The 15,200-nt window shown below is 44.6% G+C and overlaps 1 protein-coding gene across 2 annotated transcripts in view; it reads right to left on the bottom strand.

Moving 5' to 3' along the window:
- XIRP1 (xin actin binding repeat containing 1) overlaps positions 1 to 7,038 on the bottom strand; it is a 35,307-nt gene extending 28,269 nt beyond the window's left edge. The window contains exons 1-5 of one of the 2 annotated variants that reach the window (XM_054058987.1): positions 6,929 to 7,038; positions 5,423 to 5,562; positions 4,102 to 4,156; positions 2,374 to 2,784; positions 909 to 987 (exon numbers count right to left, since the gene is read on the bottom strand). In XM_054058987.1, the coding sequence (XP_053914962.1) occupies positions 909 to 987; positions 2,374 to 2,784; positions 4,102 to 4,156; positions 5,423 to 5,550 (673 nt within the window). In that variant the 5' untranslated portion in view covers positions 5,551 to 5,562; positions 6,929 to 7,038. The remainder of the gene's footprint in view (positions 1 to 908; positions 988 to 2,373; positions 2,785 to 4,101; positions 4,157 to 5,422; positions 5,563 to 6,928) is intronic. The other variant, XM_054058986.1, reaches the window with a different exon arrangement.
- Between the last annotated feature and the right edge of the window lie 8,162 nt (positions 7,039 to 15,200).

The raw sequence follows: 15,200 nt of genomic DNA, 5'->3' as shown, positions 1-15,200 counted from the left end.
TCTTCACGTGTCTGTGTGCCCCTGTAAGAGACTTCTTTTCCCCTGCAGTTGGGTAATTAAATATGGTGTCTCAAATCCAGGCAGTATGAGTTTTTTATCTTTCTTGTGTGAAAGAAAAGGAAGAAATGGAGAGGAAAGAGAACGACTACTAGGTAGATGGTATAGTGGGTCCCTGGATTCCTGATCCAAGCCCAAAGGAGGCAGAATGGTCCACTAATCTAAAATCCAGTCATTATGGGATTTTTGGAGAGCTGTCACTTTCTGCCCCAAATCAAACAACAAAGTTTTGTAAAATTCAACCCTTTCCCGTATAAAGCTTCACAGTGAACTGCTCACTCTTCACAGATGCCTCTTGCCTTGAAATATCATTGACCTGCTTTAGTCACGATGATATCATAGAGTTAGGGATCGCTTACATGCCCTATCTTAAGCCAAGGATGACTGTGTCTCATACACTACTGCTGCCAAATTCAAAAAGGAGTCCAGCCAAGACTCCTTAGTTAGGTACAAAGGAACCTCTCCCTTTTCTTATCCTCAAGGCTGAGGTGCATCTCAAACTAAAGATGGACTTATTTCTGCCTTCCTATTTAATACCAGCTATTTTTAAAAGCTTGGAAAACAGCATAGGGAGAATCAACCTGGCTCTATGGACTCATCACTGGTGAGGATCCCAGCAATGGTACTAGAAGGCTGCTCTCTGTGCTCCCTGTCCCTGGCCACACTCCAGCACGGATTGTTTGGCAGTACCCAAAAAATCCCCAGCCAGAATAACCCAGTAGGTCTCTGCTATGGGATTACATGAGAAATATAACTTTGTGCAAGGACCAGGTAGACCTTTCCCAGTTGCAGCTATAGAGGTAAGATCAGAGTAGCAATGACAATCAGTAACTAAAATAAACGCAACTCACATCTTCTGCCTGTGGCTGAGTCAGTGGCTGTATCCGTCACTGAGACGATTGCTTGTCTGTCGTGGACCAGCTTCCCTTCCTGTGTGGGAAAGACGATAGGTATGCAGGTAAATTCCCATAAACTGAGAGGAACTGCAAAGAGCCCCAGTGTAAGGAAGGCAACGGCATCGAAGCCTTTTCAGAGGCAAAGGTGGTCCTGACATTGCAACCACATATTTTGTGTGGTTTGAACTATTTTTCTGGAGACCTGACCAGGGCTTGGCTATGCTCTGTTCTCTTAAAGGACAGTGCTTCACAGCTTTTTGCTCCCCACACTGTTTCCACAGTTAAGTGGTATTTTCTCTACCCATTATTTTTTTTGAGTTCACCATTACTGCTCTTTCAAGGTAAGGTTTATCCATCAATTTCCCTTACTTTCTCCCAGAATTATATCAGTGCCTCAAACCCAGCAATGGTTGATGCTGCCTTTTGCTGTATTTCCAGTGATTTGAATCAGTCCCTCCTGTGCAGCAACAATTACTGAGGTGGTATCATACAGTGGTGAGATGGCCATGACCATTTTGGACAGGATCTCATCTATAAGTAATATTCCAGATCATAACAACTTCATGGGACTCTCTTGTACCTTGATGCAGGTTTTTCTTGGCTGCTCAATTCTACTAACTCATTCCGTCCCAGAAAAGGGTCATGGCAAAGAACAGTTTGTTGAACATATGATCTGTTCCCCTGATACCATCAAAACACCCAGCGCTGGATAGGAATAGAGATAAACTATGTAGGAGCAGAGCAAGAAAGATGGGTGTCTGGATAGAGACGACTGGGCCAAAGAGATGGATTGTTTGGTCTGGGTGGAGTAACAGGGCTGGAAGGGAGTTTAAGCCATAGGTGATTATGATTTTGTGCCTGCTCATAGATGTTGTCTTTCTCCAACTGTTGTAAGCTGCTTGCATGAACTGACATTAACATTGATTTCCAGATGCTTTAACGCTTTAGTATTTAATGGTAGAGTCAGGTGTATCTTTCACCTGTCACTATACGTGGCACCTATTTTCCCCTGGATGTTGTGGCATTGCAGAACTTGGCCTGAGGGAGATCCAGTACGCATTTGAGGATCTGTTGTTCTGTCTATCAGCTTTTAGTAACACAGAAAGAGAGATGGTCTCCATGCTGCAGGGAGCTGATGTGCCAAGGGATTTTCTACAGTAGGGTCTGTTGTTCAACCTCACCACATTTCAGAACGAGTTCTATCCTGGTGGTAGCTTGATATCACAACACGGTTCCCCTCTAAACCAGCTCCTCCTTGCCTAACCATGGAACGTTAGGTTTCCACAGGGCAGCCCCCAGGCCCAGGGACTGGCATCAGTAGATGATGAAGCAGCACCATGAAGCCCAACAATTTATGAGGATGACTCTGGACACCCAAAGAAAATAAATTTCCAGGAGCTTTTGAAGAGCACCTACTAACCTTTGCAGGAGACTCCATCCACTTGATGCTGGCAAGACTGCATTGTGCCTTCCTCTGGATGCTCTGAAGAGAGGAAGAGAAGGATGGCTCTTTATGGGGTTCAGTCTCCATGCTCAGAGGTTGGATTGTTGTCACGATCCTGGCATCAGCCACCCTCTTCTTTAAAATACCATTGGGAGATGGTGTCTTGAATGGAGCAAAATGTGAAGTCTTACACTGTTGAGTGGCTTTAGGAGAGTCAAAGATGGTCAGGAGCCCTTTGAGATTCCCTGTTGGGGCATTCTTGTTAGGTACACGAAGATCCTCCACAGACTTGCTCCAGGACATATCACTGAGACGGCTTTGAGACAGGGCTTGTTTTTTTGCCATTGGACTGCTATTAGTCTGTGACAGATATCTTCTCTCCATGGGCTAGAAAAAACCCAAACAAACATCAAAATAGGTTCATACCAAGCTTCAATAATGAATCAACTAAACTTTTGATTTTCTGCTTTACTACTCCAAGAATCATGTCCATTGACCTTCTAACTTTCTGAAAGGAAAGAGAGTCCCATTGCTTTCTCCTCTATGTTTCCCTGGACATGTCAAGGACATGATGTAAACATGCTGTAGTCTTTTTGGAAGTGTGAGAGAAGTTTCTCTCTTGCCTGTTTCTAGTGCATCCTCCTAATTTGTCCATGGTCATGCAATGAAGCCTTAGAGTAGAAAAAATATGACCACTGGTTGTCTTCCTACTTGGATCACTGTCTTATTCTCATCTCCATCCTATTCTTTCGGGAAATTATGTTACCAAACAGGAAATTCCCCTCTCTATCATTCAACAGAAAATCTTAAGAACCTGTAGTGAAAATAAAAAGTTACAGATTCTGTCTTTTTTTTAGTGAGATACAATTAATTTTTCTCTGGTCAGTAGGAATCAACACTGTCTTCAGCAAGGAGATTGGATGAAGTCCAGAGTATCTGGCCTCCAGCATGTGATTTTATCATTGTTATTCCAGGTTGTAGGAGGCCCTTATCACTAGGCAAGATCCAACACAAAAATGCAGAGCCAAGGGCTTCACCTTAGGCCAACGAGTTTACCATCAAATCATGATACTACTCACACTGGGAGGTGCATCTTTGATGTGATGTGAGAACAGTAGTCCCAGTTTCTAGCTAGGATGGAATTCAGTTTAAGGTGCTGAAATGTAGACATCTAAATGTAGGAGTGAGCAAAATCTACTTGTGAACTTGATGTCTAAGCCCCATTACAGTCAAAAGAGCCAAGAAAGTGATTTCTGCATCCTAGGGCAGACAGATTTCTTTGGTTGGTATACAGTGTAATTTGAGACACACAACATAACCCCAAGAGGCTCCAGCTTCTGATGTGGGAGGGCAGAGTGACATACCTATCAGTGTGGTGTAGCTGTTTAGGTGTGTTAATGACTCACTGTGCCTTTGCCTTGGGCTAGATCCTTCCCTTGCTCTTAACCAGTGCTAAATCCTCTGTCAGGTCTCACATCTCTTAGTGGTCTTCCATTAGCCTCTACCTCTACAGTTTATTCACTCCAGAGCATACTGAATGTTATATATAAGTTTTCATCCCATCCTGTAACAACTTATATGTGTCAGTCCATCTGTATGTACTAAAAGGGAATTGACTCTGATCTGCCCTGACATGTCCATTGAATAGCACCAGATCTTGCAAAAAATGCAAGGTCCCACCTCTTCTGAGCCTTTGGCTCTCACCTTGTGATGTTCTTGCTTAGACATGCTGCTTTCACAGTCCAAGATGCTCTGGTACCTGTAGGAAAGATAGGAGATGGCACCCCTTTAGCTTGAACGATTTTTTTCCATATAATAGATAGGCTCTTTCTGCCTTCCCCTACACTCTGGAAAATATCAAACCAAATAGGCTTCAAAAGCAAACTTGAAGAGTGAGATGTGAAAAATCTCCCCAAAATGATTGGTTTTAATTCTAATGGATTAATTCAGTGCAGTGCTGCTAGATACAGCGTGAGCTCTCTTCCTCCAAGGTCCATGCAGACATGTCCCTGGAGCACTCCGTCTCCTCAGCGGTGAAGGATGTGCTGGGGGGTTATGCTGAATTAAAGTGATCTGTTATTGTACTTTGCTGATATGTGGGTTGCAGCTGAAGCCAGGCTTTCCAGAAAGTCAATGCACTGTTTATTTATTCAACTTTAACCTAACATAAACAGATTTATCAGGTCAGTACCTGACCTAATCTAACACCTGTGATGAGTGAGACCTTTGCAGAAGAAACCACTTTCCTTCTCTTCCTTGCTGCGGAGAGTGCTCTTTCAGCTTTCTCCTAAGACCCTGTTAGATAGATGACTATTTACAGTGAAAACTGACCAAGTTTTGGATATTTGGAATGAAACTGTCCCAAGGGAAGCTTCAAGAGACAGTCTTGACAGCTGCTCCATCACTCTTATGTTTAGGTTGAAGTAGTTCAGGAACTGTTGCTAATCCTATTTGCCTCGCTCTTGGCAGTGTTGTGGTCTGATCTCTGTTATGGGTTGTAACCAGAAGAGAAATTAGCCCCTAAAGGGCTTGGGTTGAAATATGACTCTCCCTGGAGCATATTGGTTAGAAACAGTTGAGAGGAACCGGGAATGTATGAGATGCCCATATCCCTCTTCCCTCCTCATCAGGTCCTCTCTCCAATATTTACTGGTTTCCTTTGTGGCACCTTAGAGACTATCAAGATATAAAGCTTTAATAATCCATCTGGGAACACTCCAGTCATTGAGGTCGAGGGGAAATTCCTCTGTGTCATTGTATTTGGGGAACTTTGTGGAGGGAGTCTGGTTTTTAAATCAGGACCTGTCTTCAAAGACTTAATAATGCATTGGTAATATCTAACAGCTAAGAGCATTTATGGCAGAAAAGTACTTGCCTCTACCTTGAGACCTGACACACTGTGATGCTGTGTTTGGGAAAGATCTTACCTGAGTGAGATTTGTTTGTTATGAAGGCGAGAGAGGGAGAGTCCATCCTGGAACCTCCCAGGTCTAAGGTGAACTGCAACCCTAGATTAACCACCCACCTGGCAACCAGTTCGGAGACAGATACAGATTTTCTCAGAAGAACTGCTCTGGACTCTGGACTGCTCCTTGGAGAATGGCACAGTAAAGGAAAGGACTGAGCTGGTCTTAACTTTGCAGATTTTTCCATGTTCTCTGTCTGCTGGCATTGAAGCAAAAGAGCAAAGGTTATGTGAAGATGTGAAGATCCACCAAAGAGAGGCTAACAATTAGCACATCCACTCATGGGATTGGTGCGTCAGTAAAGAGCTGTGGAACAAATGCTGTCTTCACTGATAAATCTGCGAACAGCACCACATAATCTTTTGAAAAAACAAAATAGGTTTAAAGAGGATACAGTTTAAATTAAACTGCTCCTAATGCAGGCAATGGATCTTTTCCATCTCTGCCTACCACTTTTTCTCATTCTTTTAGAATTCAGTTAGTTCATCTCTATGACAGGGAGGGGGAAAGAACAGAAAGAATTAGCTTTAAATAATTTAATTATTTTAAATGCAAATTTTGTATATGCAATATTTGTTAAAATTTTCTTGTTTTTCCAATGGTGCAGAGGCCTGAATTAGTTCTGGATTCAGGCAGTGACTGAAGAATTAAGCACATCTTGATCTCTTCTGCCAAAAATAGTTTTGTTTTCCAGGCCTCAGAAATTGCGGCAGAAGTCTCAGGCATTGGATTTGCAATGACTGATCTGACATTTGGAAGTGCAATTGGTCATCTGAGTTTCATTTTCTGAATTTAGACAGAGCTCTAGGGACCAGTAAGTTATGTATAATTGCCCTTTAATTACTGACACGGATATTTGAACTATGGGATTATTGGATATTTGTACATAGATTTTGAAAATACTCATTCTAAAAGCCATATTGTTTTCAAAATACATTTCATAAGTGCTTTCTATTGCACTGGCCTGAGTTTTGGGCTGTGCCCAGAGCCATTGACCACCCATGTTTGGGTGTCTACTTCCAGATGCACTCAGGAGGGGGAGATTTTCTGGGGAAGGGAGAGTAACTCAGCAGTTTATGAATCTCTGCTTCCCTTCTCGTGCCTTTAAGATATCTGAAATCAAGGCCAGAGGGGGAGAGATATAGTTCTCACTAGTTACTTTATAAATTTCCTTTCTTTTGGTTTCCAGGTAATTTCCCATGATGTTAGAGCAGAGACAGATTTGTTAGATCCAAGGCTACCACCCCCCACAGACCAGAGATTGTTTCCTATTTTTGTGGTGGTATCTAACATTAAACAATTCCAGGTGAAGAGCCCTCAAGGGATTTACTCTGTGTCAGAATGAGCCTGTTAGCAGGGAAGTGTTCCCTGATTTTCCATTTACATCCTCCCTTTTCCTTAAATACAGTACAGGCAGTAGATGGAAATACTCTTCTCAGCCCACCCTGAATAGTTCCCACAACCAGCACAGCATCCCCCAGTTGCTAAGCATTTACAGGATTTTTCTGATATTAATTCATTCCATCTTCTGTGATCTGGAAGGGGTTTTGTGTAAAATCACTTACATGCTAGAGTACTTTCTTCTACCCGAGCTCTGCCATTTGATAGTCTCCTTGGGCCTCTTCAGCTCCGCGCTTCTGACTCCTTCCTCCCTGCCTTCTTTACAAGAATGGAGGCAAAGTCCCTTGGCAAAGCTGCAATTAAATATTAAAAGCTGATGTGCAAATGGGGATGCTGTGAACTGGAGAGCTGGCACTGAAGAGCAGAGGAGGTGAAGTCTCTTCCCTTGTCCTGACAGCCTGTTGCCAATTATTGAGGTCTCATTCTTCCCCATAACAACACTGGGTAAATTCAGATCCCATTGAGGGCACCAATAGCCATTTAAACCCAAAGCTAGATTCTGATTTAGGTGGAAATCTGCTGGAATCCATCTCCTGACTTTGTCCCAGGTGGAGAAGCAACGAGCTTCCCTCTGCATGGGGATTTTCAAAAGGATGCTTCTGGCACAGATCATTTATTCATCCTCTAAACCAGCGAGTTTTTTTCAGCTCAGCTTGTGGTCCTCTGTGCTTGCAGTTTTGCTGGGGATGTTTTGCATGAGCTGTAGGAGAGACCATCTCCTCAGGGTGTTCACAGCTGCAGGGAATACACTGCTGACCCTGACCGAAATGAAAGGCAGGTCAGGCCTTGAGGGAGGCAGGATCTGGGTGAAATGAAGCGAAAGACTTCACTATTAGGGGCAAGAAACGAGAGGACCCAATTTCAGCAACATCTAGGTCTGATTAAAGTCAGAGTTTGGCAAAGGTATCCTGTTAGACCTCTGAAAAAACACCATGGCCACAAACAGAGCTGCTTTTGCACCTAACAATAAATGGGTTTTCTATGAAGTTCTTTCTTTATTCAGAGCATGCTGGGAAGTTGAGCAAGCAACAAAGTCAGGGCATGAATAAGAGCAAGTGTGTTAGTTTATAATGAACAAGAAGGACTACATTTGACATAAAAACCTGGAAAATCATTTACCCAGAAATGCCTAAGCCAAGCAAGAAACCTTTGGCACAAGGAGTGAGAGAGTTAGGGCAAAGCAGAGATCTGGATAAACAAACTGCCAGTCCCTGTCTTTGCTTTACAAAATAATAGGTCATACTTCTCCATGTGCTCTGATTTAGTCCTTACTGAAGCAAAAACTCTTTATTGAGCTTTCATTTCATCACCTAAAACCAACTGAAAAACGTGAATGATTTTAATTCTCTGTCCTGTGAGTAAAGAGAATCTGATTCCATGTGGTAGGATCTTCTCAAGCTATCGATTGTGTTCATTGCAGCGGTGCCTAAGGACCAACCTAGTCATAGTCCTGGCTATGTACATACTCAGATTTATGCCAGATCTGAACCCTTCTTGTGCTCCCAGGATCTCCCTGACCTGCAGGATGTTCCCCGCTGAATTCAGTTCCTGGTGCATTGTGCAGGATGCCCTGCCCCGTGATGTGAAAATACTGGTGACTTGAGTAGCTCCTGAACTACTGAGAGACAAATCTGGTGGAGGCTCAAAGGATTTTAGTTGCATGGGCAAAACAAGCCTCTGAAACTGGAATGCATCCTTGTTAGCTATTAAATTGAAAAGAGATGGATTTGGTTGGCAAAATGAAACAATGAACATTGCAGTCCCTCCATTAATCAGCAACAGAGGCTGCTAAAAGGCCTGTGAATTATTTTGGGGACTACTGCTATCCAGCTCCTCTCTCCATAGCAAGGCTGCAGGAAACAATTCCCCGCATAGCTCTGAGGCACAATCTCTAGATAAAGTGTGCTTTGAAACTGTTTTTGCCAGGATTACAGTGCTTTAGGATGGTTCTTCAGCTCCTGTCTCTGCTGGGGGCCTTGCTCAGCTCACAGTGATTTTAGTCTTCACTATTAGCAGTGCGCTGGGTTTGATCTGTTGGCAAGCATCTGTGGGAAGATGGGAATGAATTGTTCATGCTGAGCCGTTTCTGTGAGATGAGAAGAGGTGGTTTCTAGTCAAGAGAGCGACAGAAATTTCTGCTGCATTAGAGCTACACGCATCTGCACACTACTGAGCTGCCCCCTCTGACCCCCTTGGTCTGTGCTGTCCAGGAGAATTTCTGAAGTCCTATTCCCTTTCTCCTCTCATTGCATTATTTTAATGCTACTGTAGGTAGCTCGTGTGGTTTGTGTGGAAATGTACCTGAAACAGGTTGACTTGCCTCCAGGTACCCAATCATGGCAGTGGGGGACTAATTAGAGAATGAAGGCACGGAATATAGTAGTCTTCAAAACATCTTTTCCTCCCACAGTCAAGGAAGGGAAATCATTACTCTTGAAGATTCTTGTGGTTTGTATCTTGCCTTGTGGGAAGCTGGAAGATTTCTCTTGTAGAAACTGGGAGCTTCTATGGGACATGGTTTCTGAGCTTCAGCGGTTTCCACAGGTGGAGGAAATGGGATAAAGACATGCTGTGAGGACACTTCTCTTTGTGTTCCTCTGTGTCCCCCAAGCAACGCTTGCTCTGTTTGGGACATAATTTTTCTTTTGGCTGCTCTACTCCTGTTGTCCAAGGGGAGCAAACAGTATAGCATTAACTCTGCTCCTAGAAGGGCCTTTCCAGATATCCTTAACTCTAAACAAAATGTGGTGGCCAAGCATGTCAAGCTAGAAAGAGCAGTCAGCCACAAGTACCTCCTCTGTTTCCTGCCAGAAGGTGGAAAGAATCATGTTACTTATGTGTTCTTCCATCCCAAGGACCTTGTATAGGGTCTCACCCTGGAAGTGAAGGTAGCTGAGAGGTTTTAAGAACCCAGGATTTACCTTCTCTGCTCATTGTGATAAATAGCCAAGTCACACCATTTTCCCTCAAGCAATGGGAATTTTTCTGTGAAGAATGAGAAGGGAGCTAGAAAGTCCTCCAGGTGTCTCCATGATCCTGGACAGAAAAGTGATGCCATTGGCATGTTTCTCGGTAGGGCTATAACTATACTTGTTAGAGCCACCCACCCTTCCTTATCCTGTGATTGCAATGCAGACTGTCTCCAGGCTATGGGCTGGTGCTTTCTTCCAGGCATTACAAAGCCTTTCTGCCTGGCCAGGATAACTGACCACCACGCTAGGAACAATAAGATCAGCTTTTTGGTTTTGTTTGCTATGGCCAGAAAACTGTGGGGATGCTGAGAGCACTTTGACCAGCTGGGGCAGAGCACAGCATCCTGGTTTGGTGATGTGATTTGATGTTGCATCCCCTGCTCTCCAGATTCTGAGCAATCCAGCCTAAGCACAAGCAGAGGCGAGTAACGCTGCCTGCACCTCGCCAGGGCAGTAGGCAGCAGGCAGGCAGCTGTGCGAGGCTGGCATGTGGACTACAGGCAGAGGACAAAGGCAGCAAGTGGGGAACTTTGAACTGGGAACTACTAATGGTTAACACAGACAATTATTTCTAGCTGTGTGAAATGGACTGACCTAAGCCCAGATGAGATTTGTGCTGACCAGACAGGGACAGTGGTTTACATAAAGACCTCTACTTTTCTTTTTTTTTTCTTTTTTTTTGCAGTTGTATAATGTTGCTTTTATAGCTGTATTCTCACTAAAAATGTGAGTGTTCGCCTTTCTTTCCCCCCCTGTGCCCAGCCTGTGTTGCTTTACTGCAGGCACATTTGTGCCTTGCTTGTCAGATGGCTGCATGCAGGGGATGGTGGGGTGGTACAGGGTGTGAGTGAGCATGACAGGAAATAAATCAGTTTGGGTGTGCACAGAGATCTGCTATTTGTTCTAAATAGTGCCTAAATGGTTTTCTGAAAAATATTCATTTTGCTGTGCGTCTCCTCTGGATTTGATTCCCCGTCTGGGGGCTGCCACTGGCAACAAGCAGAGGAGAGAGACAGATTTTGCATTCTCCCCATGATGTTCTCCTCATTTTTTGGGGGGAAGGAGGGAGTAAGGAGACTTGTTTGCTGTGTGGCATCACGGTTGTGTCTGTGGCTGCGTAGCAAGTGTTTAATCCTGTGCTTGAAGGCTATGGGGAGCTGATGCTGGCAGAGCTGATTTCTCTCCTTTGGTCTCTGGGTAGGGCTCTGCACTAGCAGTTTACAGAGGATGGGTGCATTAGGGGAGAAAAAAATCCCTGCAAAGTCTCTGGTATTGCTTTCTCTCCACTCTACTTGTTTTCTTGTGGAGAGTATCTGAATCCTCACAGTCATTTCCATAATTATTGGTTTCATGTTAAGTAACCAAAGAATTATCTGTCAAAAGCACATGTGGAACTAATGGGGCCGATTTAAAAAGACCTGTCTTTGCATTTACAGCTGCCACTTCACTCAGTCCGTTTTAATGAGCATCCATGGCATGGGCACGTGCTGGGGAGGGAGCTCACGTGCACGCTTGCCTCAGGCTACTCATTTTCCCTATAACTGTGGGGCTCCACTTTCACCCCTGCGTGCTGAAATACAAATGCATGGTCAAGGGGGGCAAGCATAGTAAAACTGCCGCAAGAGACTCTGCGGATGCACACTCCCTTTGGATGCTCCCTGATGCAGATTGTCAAGTATTTTTTACAAATTTTTCTTTCAAAGTGGAAAGTTTGGGAGACTCACTTTTCTTGGGCCACCTCTGTAGTGGGTGGATTTTGTGATGGCTGGAAATACAGTGGCAGGATATTAGGTAATTTCCACTTCAAGAATTAGGATGGCCTCTGGCTTCCTTAAGGAAAGCAAAAGTTTTTAAGACTATACAGTCTCAAGGTCAGGTGGAAGTTGAGTTGCAGAGGCAGCCAAAGTTGTAGGGCTCAGGGTGAGGCCAACCCCAGCTCCTGCTTAGCTTCAGCTTTCTCAGAGACCTTGGTGTGAGATGCTGCACATCTTGGGCTTCAGCGGAGTCAAGATGAGGCCCTGAGGACATCAGTATTGCCAAGGTAAGGTCACTCACCACCAGAGGTTGTGTGAAGGTGAAGTTTAGCTTGGACTGTAAGAAAATGAAACATCGGACCTTGCGTAGTCAAAAGGAGAGAAGGTTTCTGTTGGCTTTAGGTTAGAGTTTTAGAGTCTCATTTTGAGAAGAGCACTGCCAGAGCCTTTAGGACTGGATGGGTTTTGTCAGTAGAAAACACTCTGAACTTCTGCCTGGAGTTGCCTGTCTTGTGACACACAGGAGACAAAGTTGAGGGATAGTGGCGGGACTGTGTTTCCTCATTGTGTTGCACTCAGACACAGCCTACCATCTCCCCAAGGAGCAGAGCATTCCTTGAGCAATACAGGATGATGGCCTCCCCATGATACACCACAACATTTCCACATGCATGAAACATCCTGAAATCATTTCCACCATAGCCAGATGCTGCACCTCGATGGGCCCCTCTCAATATTCACAGCCTTTCAAGGTCCATCTTAACCAGAAGGGTTTGAGCTCCACCCTCTAGGATATGACTCATGTCCCCAAAATTATGTCAATTAAAACCTACTTTGCCTTGTTCCAAGGTGGATTCTGTGCCCGTCCCCATGGCTGTCTCCGTCTGTGGGAATCCTGAGCGAATTTGCCCCTCCTGGATCAATTGATGTGACTGGCCGCACCGTGGGGCCCCCATGCTGATGTTGAGGAGGGGGACACGGGATTTCCCCTCAGAGCAGGTTACACTGCAGCAGCTGTGCCTGTGGAGTGGTGATCCAGGCTTTCCCAAGCTGCTCTCAAAGTCTGTCCCTCAAATCCTCCTGATTTCTCCCATACCTTTCTAGAGGTACAAGCCTCATTCTCTAACTCTTCATTTCCTTTATTTACTGGAGAAGAGAAACTGCCTATTTATATGGCAGTAAAAAATGAATGCTGGAGTGGGAGAACAGGTGGAAGGGTGGTGGAAGGAAGGAAGGAAGGAAGGAAGGAAGGAAGGAAGGAAGGAAGGAAGGAAGGAAGGAAGGAAGGAAGGAAGCTGTGTGGTGCTCCTCACCCTAAGCATTCTTCTTGTCCCATGCACTGCTTTTTCTCGAGGAAAGACAGGAAAGACTTTGTCTTTTCAGTCTTTAGTGTATAAACCACCTTATTCTGACCTTACGGGACTGTAGCGTACCTTCAGGCTGGTCATATTTTTCATTCACAGGCTTTTCCCTGTGAAAAGGTGTGATTTCTTAAGAAGGTTTTATGAAAGTCTTCAGAGGTGGATGTTTCTTCCACTCTCCCCAGCAAAATGTGAAACCACAGATTGTTCAGGCTTCAGTTTCTCATTGAAAAGTATCTTTTTCCTCCCCCTGGGAAGCTCTGAAAATTAAAACCATAAAAAATACATTTCTTGTGAGAAGGAAATATTTGCTGGCTGTTTCTAAGACACCATGGGGCTCTGTGTGTGTGTGCCTGTGCGTCTGCAAACTACAGAGTGTGCGTGTTCTGTGCTGCTCTACTCTGCGGGTGCATTTCAGAGCTGAGTGCAGGCATAATATGGGGAAAAAGCTTCTGCTTTACCCCACCTGTTTTTTTTTTGTAATGAGTTGGAAAATAAACACTGCTCTGATGCTAAAGGAAGGAGAAAGGCAACAGCAGCCCCCCAGCATCTCAGCTCTTTCCTTCCTGGCAAATGCATGCTGATACACAGTTTGCAGTGTATTTTGGGGCTCTTTGAAAGATGTGCAAAGGTTTGGTAATCATTACTGTGTCTTTTTTCCCCTGTGCCAGTACTAGAGGCCCTTAGCACAGCAAACTCTACCTGAAAGTGTTGACTCAAAGGAAAGCAATCGCTGTGTAGCAGCTCAGGGGGAGCTGGCTGAATGGCCCTGCTGCCCGCCAGCCTCCACCACAAGCCTTGCGGCAGACATATGAGAAATCTGTCTTGGAAACATGAGTGAGTGTAAAAGGAGGTGAAGGGGAAGTCCTCTTTGCTTTAGGTCCAGCAGAACAGGTAAGAGGTCAAGAAGCAGCTCAGGTCCTGCATCAATGCACTGCTGCCAAACCCCTCACTATACGCAAGCAGCAAGTCTGGCTCAGCTTGTTGCTGATTCTGAGTGGAAGAAAATATGTGTTGCTCCACTGCTTTCAGCTGGGGGTCTGGCCTTGAGTTCATCTGGAGTGTAACGGCTGCACAAGGACCCAGTAGTGCCTGAGGGCAGTGGGACAACTCCCCATGGGCCAGCCCAGACAGCCCTGCTCCATCTTCAGTCTCTTTCCAGCTGGCTGGAGTGCTTCACAGCTGTGATTGCCTCCTCTCAGTCCTTGGGCTGAGTTCCCTCCTGGTATGCAGTTAGAAGAAGGGAAAGAAGTATGGGCCAGGAGTTCAGGAATGGGGCATAATTTCATGAGTTCTGCGTGTGTCAGGACTTCAAAATGCACTTGCACTAAAAATAGCCTTTTTTTTTTTTCACCAGTCCTCATTTGCTTTTTGAGATCAGATACCAGAATTAACTGTAGGTTGAGAGGTGCAGTTATGTACCAGGTTTTTCACAGAATCACAGAATTGTTTGTTTGGAAAAGACCTTTGAGATCATTGATTCCAACCTTACCTGCCCATTACTAAATCGTATCTCCGAGCACCTCATCTACCATCTTTTAAATAACTCCAGAGATAGCAATTCAGCCAACTCCCTGGGAAGCCTCTGCCAGTGCCTGATAACCCTTTCAGTGAAGAAATTTTTTTCTAATATCTAATCTGAACCTCCCTTGGCACAACCAAGGCCATTTCCTGTCACTTATTACTTGGGAGAACAGACCAACACCCACATTGCTACAACCTCTATTCAGGTAGTTGTAAGAGAAAAATAAAGTCTCCCCTCAGCCTCCTTTTGTCTAAACAACCTCAGTTCCCTCAGCTGCTCCTCATAAGACCTGTGTTCCGGCCCCTTCATCAGCTTCATTGCCATTCGGTGGACTGCAGTGGATTTTGCGGTGGACTGCAGTTGATTTTGCAGTGGGCTGCAAGGGCTTTCAGGCTGCAGATGAACTGGCTGGGGGTATCAGTTTTGATACACTTTAGGGCCTTCAGGTCCTCACTGAGGAGCTGTGTTCCCAAGCCCTACGTATCTGTCTTGAAGGTCTTCACATTGGTAGTTTGATGTGACTGTTAAGAAATAGATCTTGCTTCATATCTTCATGATCCTTTAGAAAGATGCAAATAAGGAGGAAGTGTTTGCATACCAAAGTAAGATTCAAGTGATGTTTATTCAGTATTATTATTGTTGTTACTATTAACAGCTGTGTGCATCTATTGGTCTTTGAAAGTCAGGAAAGATAAAAATAAGAGATCTCTTCCAGCCTTTGTTTTCCTGTAAAGAGAAAGATTTGTGAAAGGTTTGTAAAACCTCACGGCCCATGGTGACACTATTTCGGATACAGAAAGTGATCTCCAGCTATGAGAAATGAT

The sequence above is a fragment of the Cuculus canorus genome, chromosome 2 (assembly GCF_017976375.1).
Source record: "Cuculus canorus isolate bCucCan1 chromosome 2, bCucCan1.pri, whole genome shotgun sequence".
Lineage (NCBI taxonomy): Eukaryota > Metazoa > Chordata > Aves > Cuculiformes > Cuculidae > Cuculus > Cuculus canorus.
Note: the sequence above shows the minus strand (reverse complement) of the source record. Positions and strands in the feature narration are given on the sequence as shown.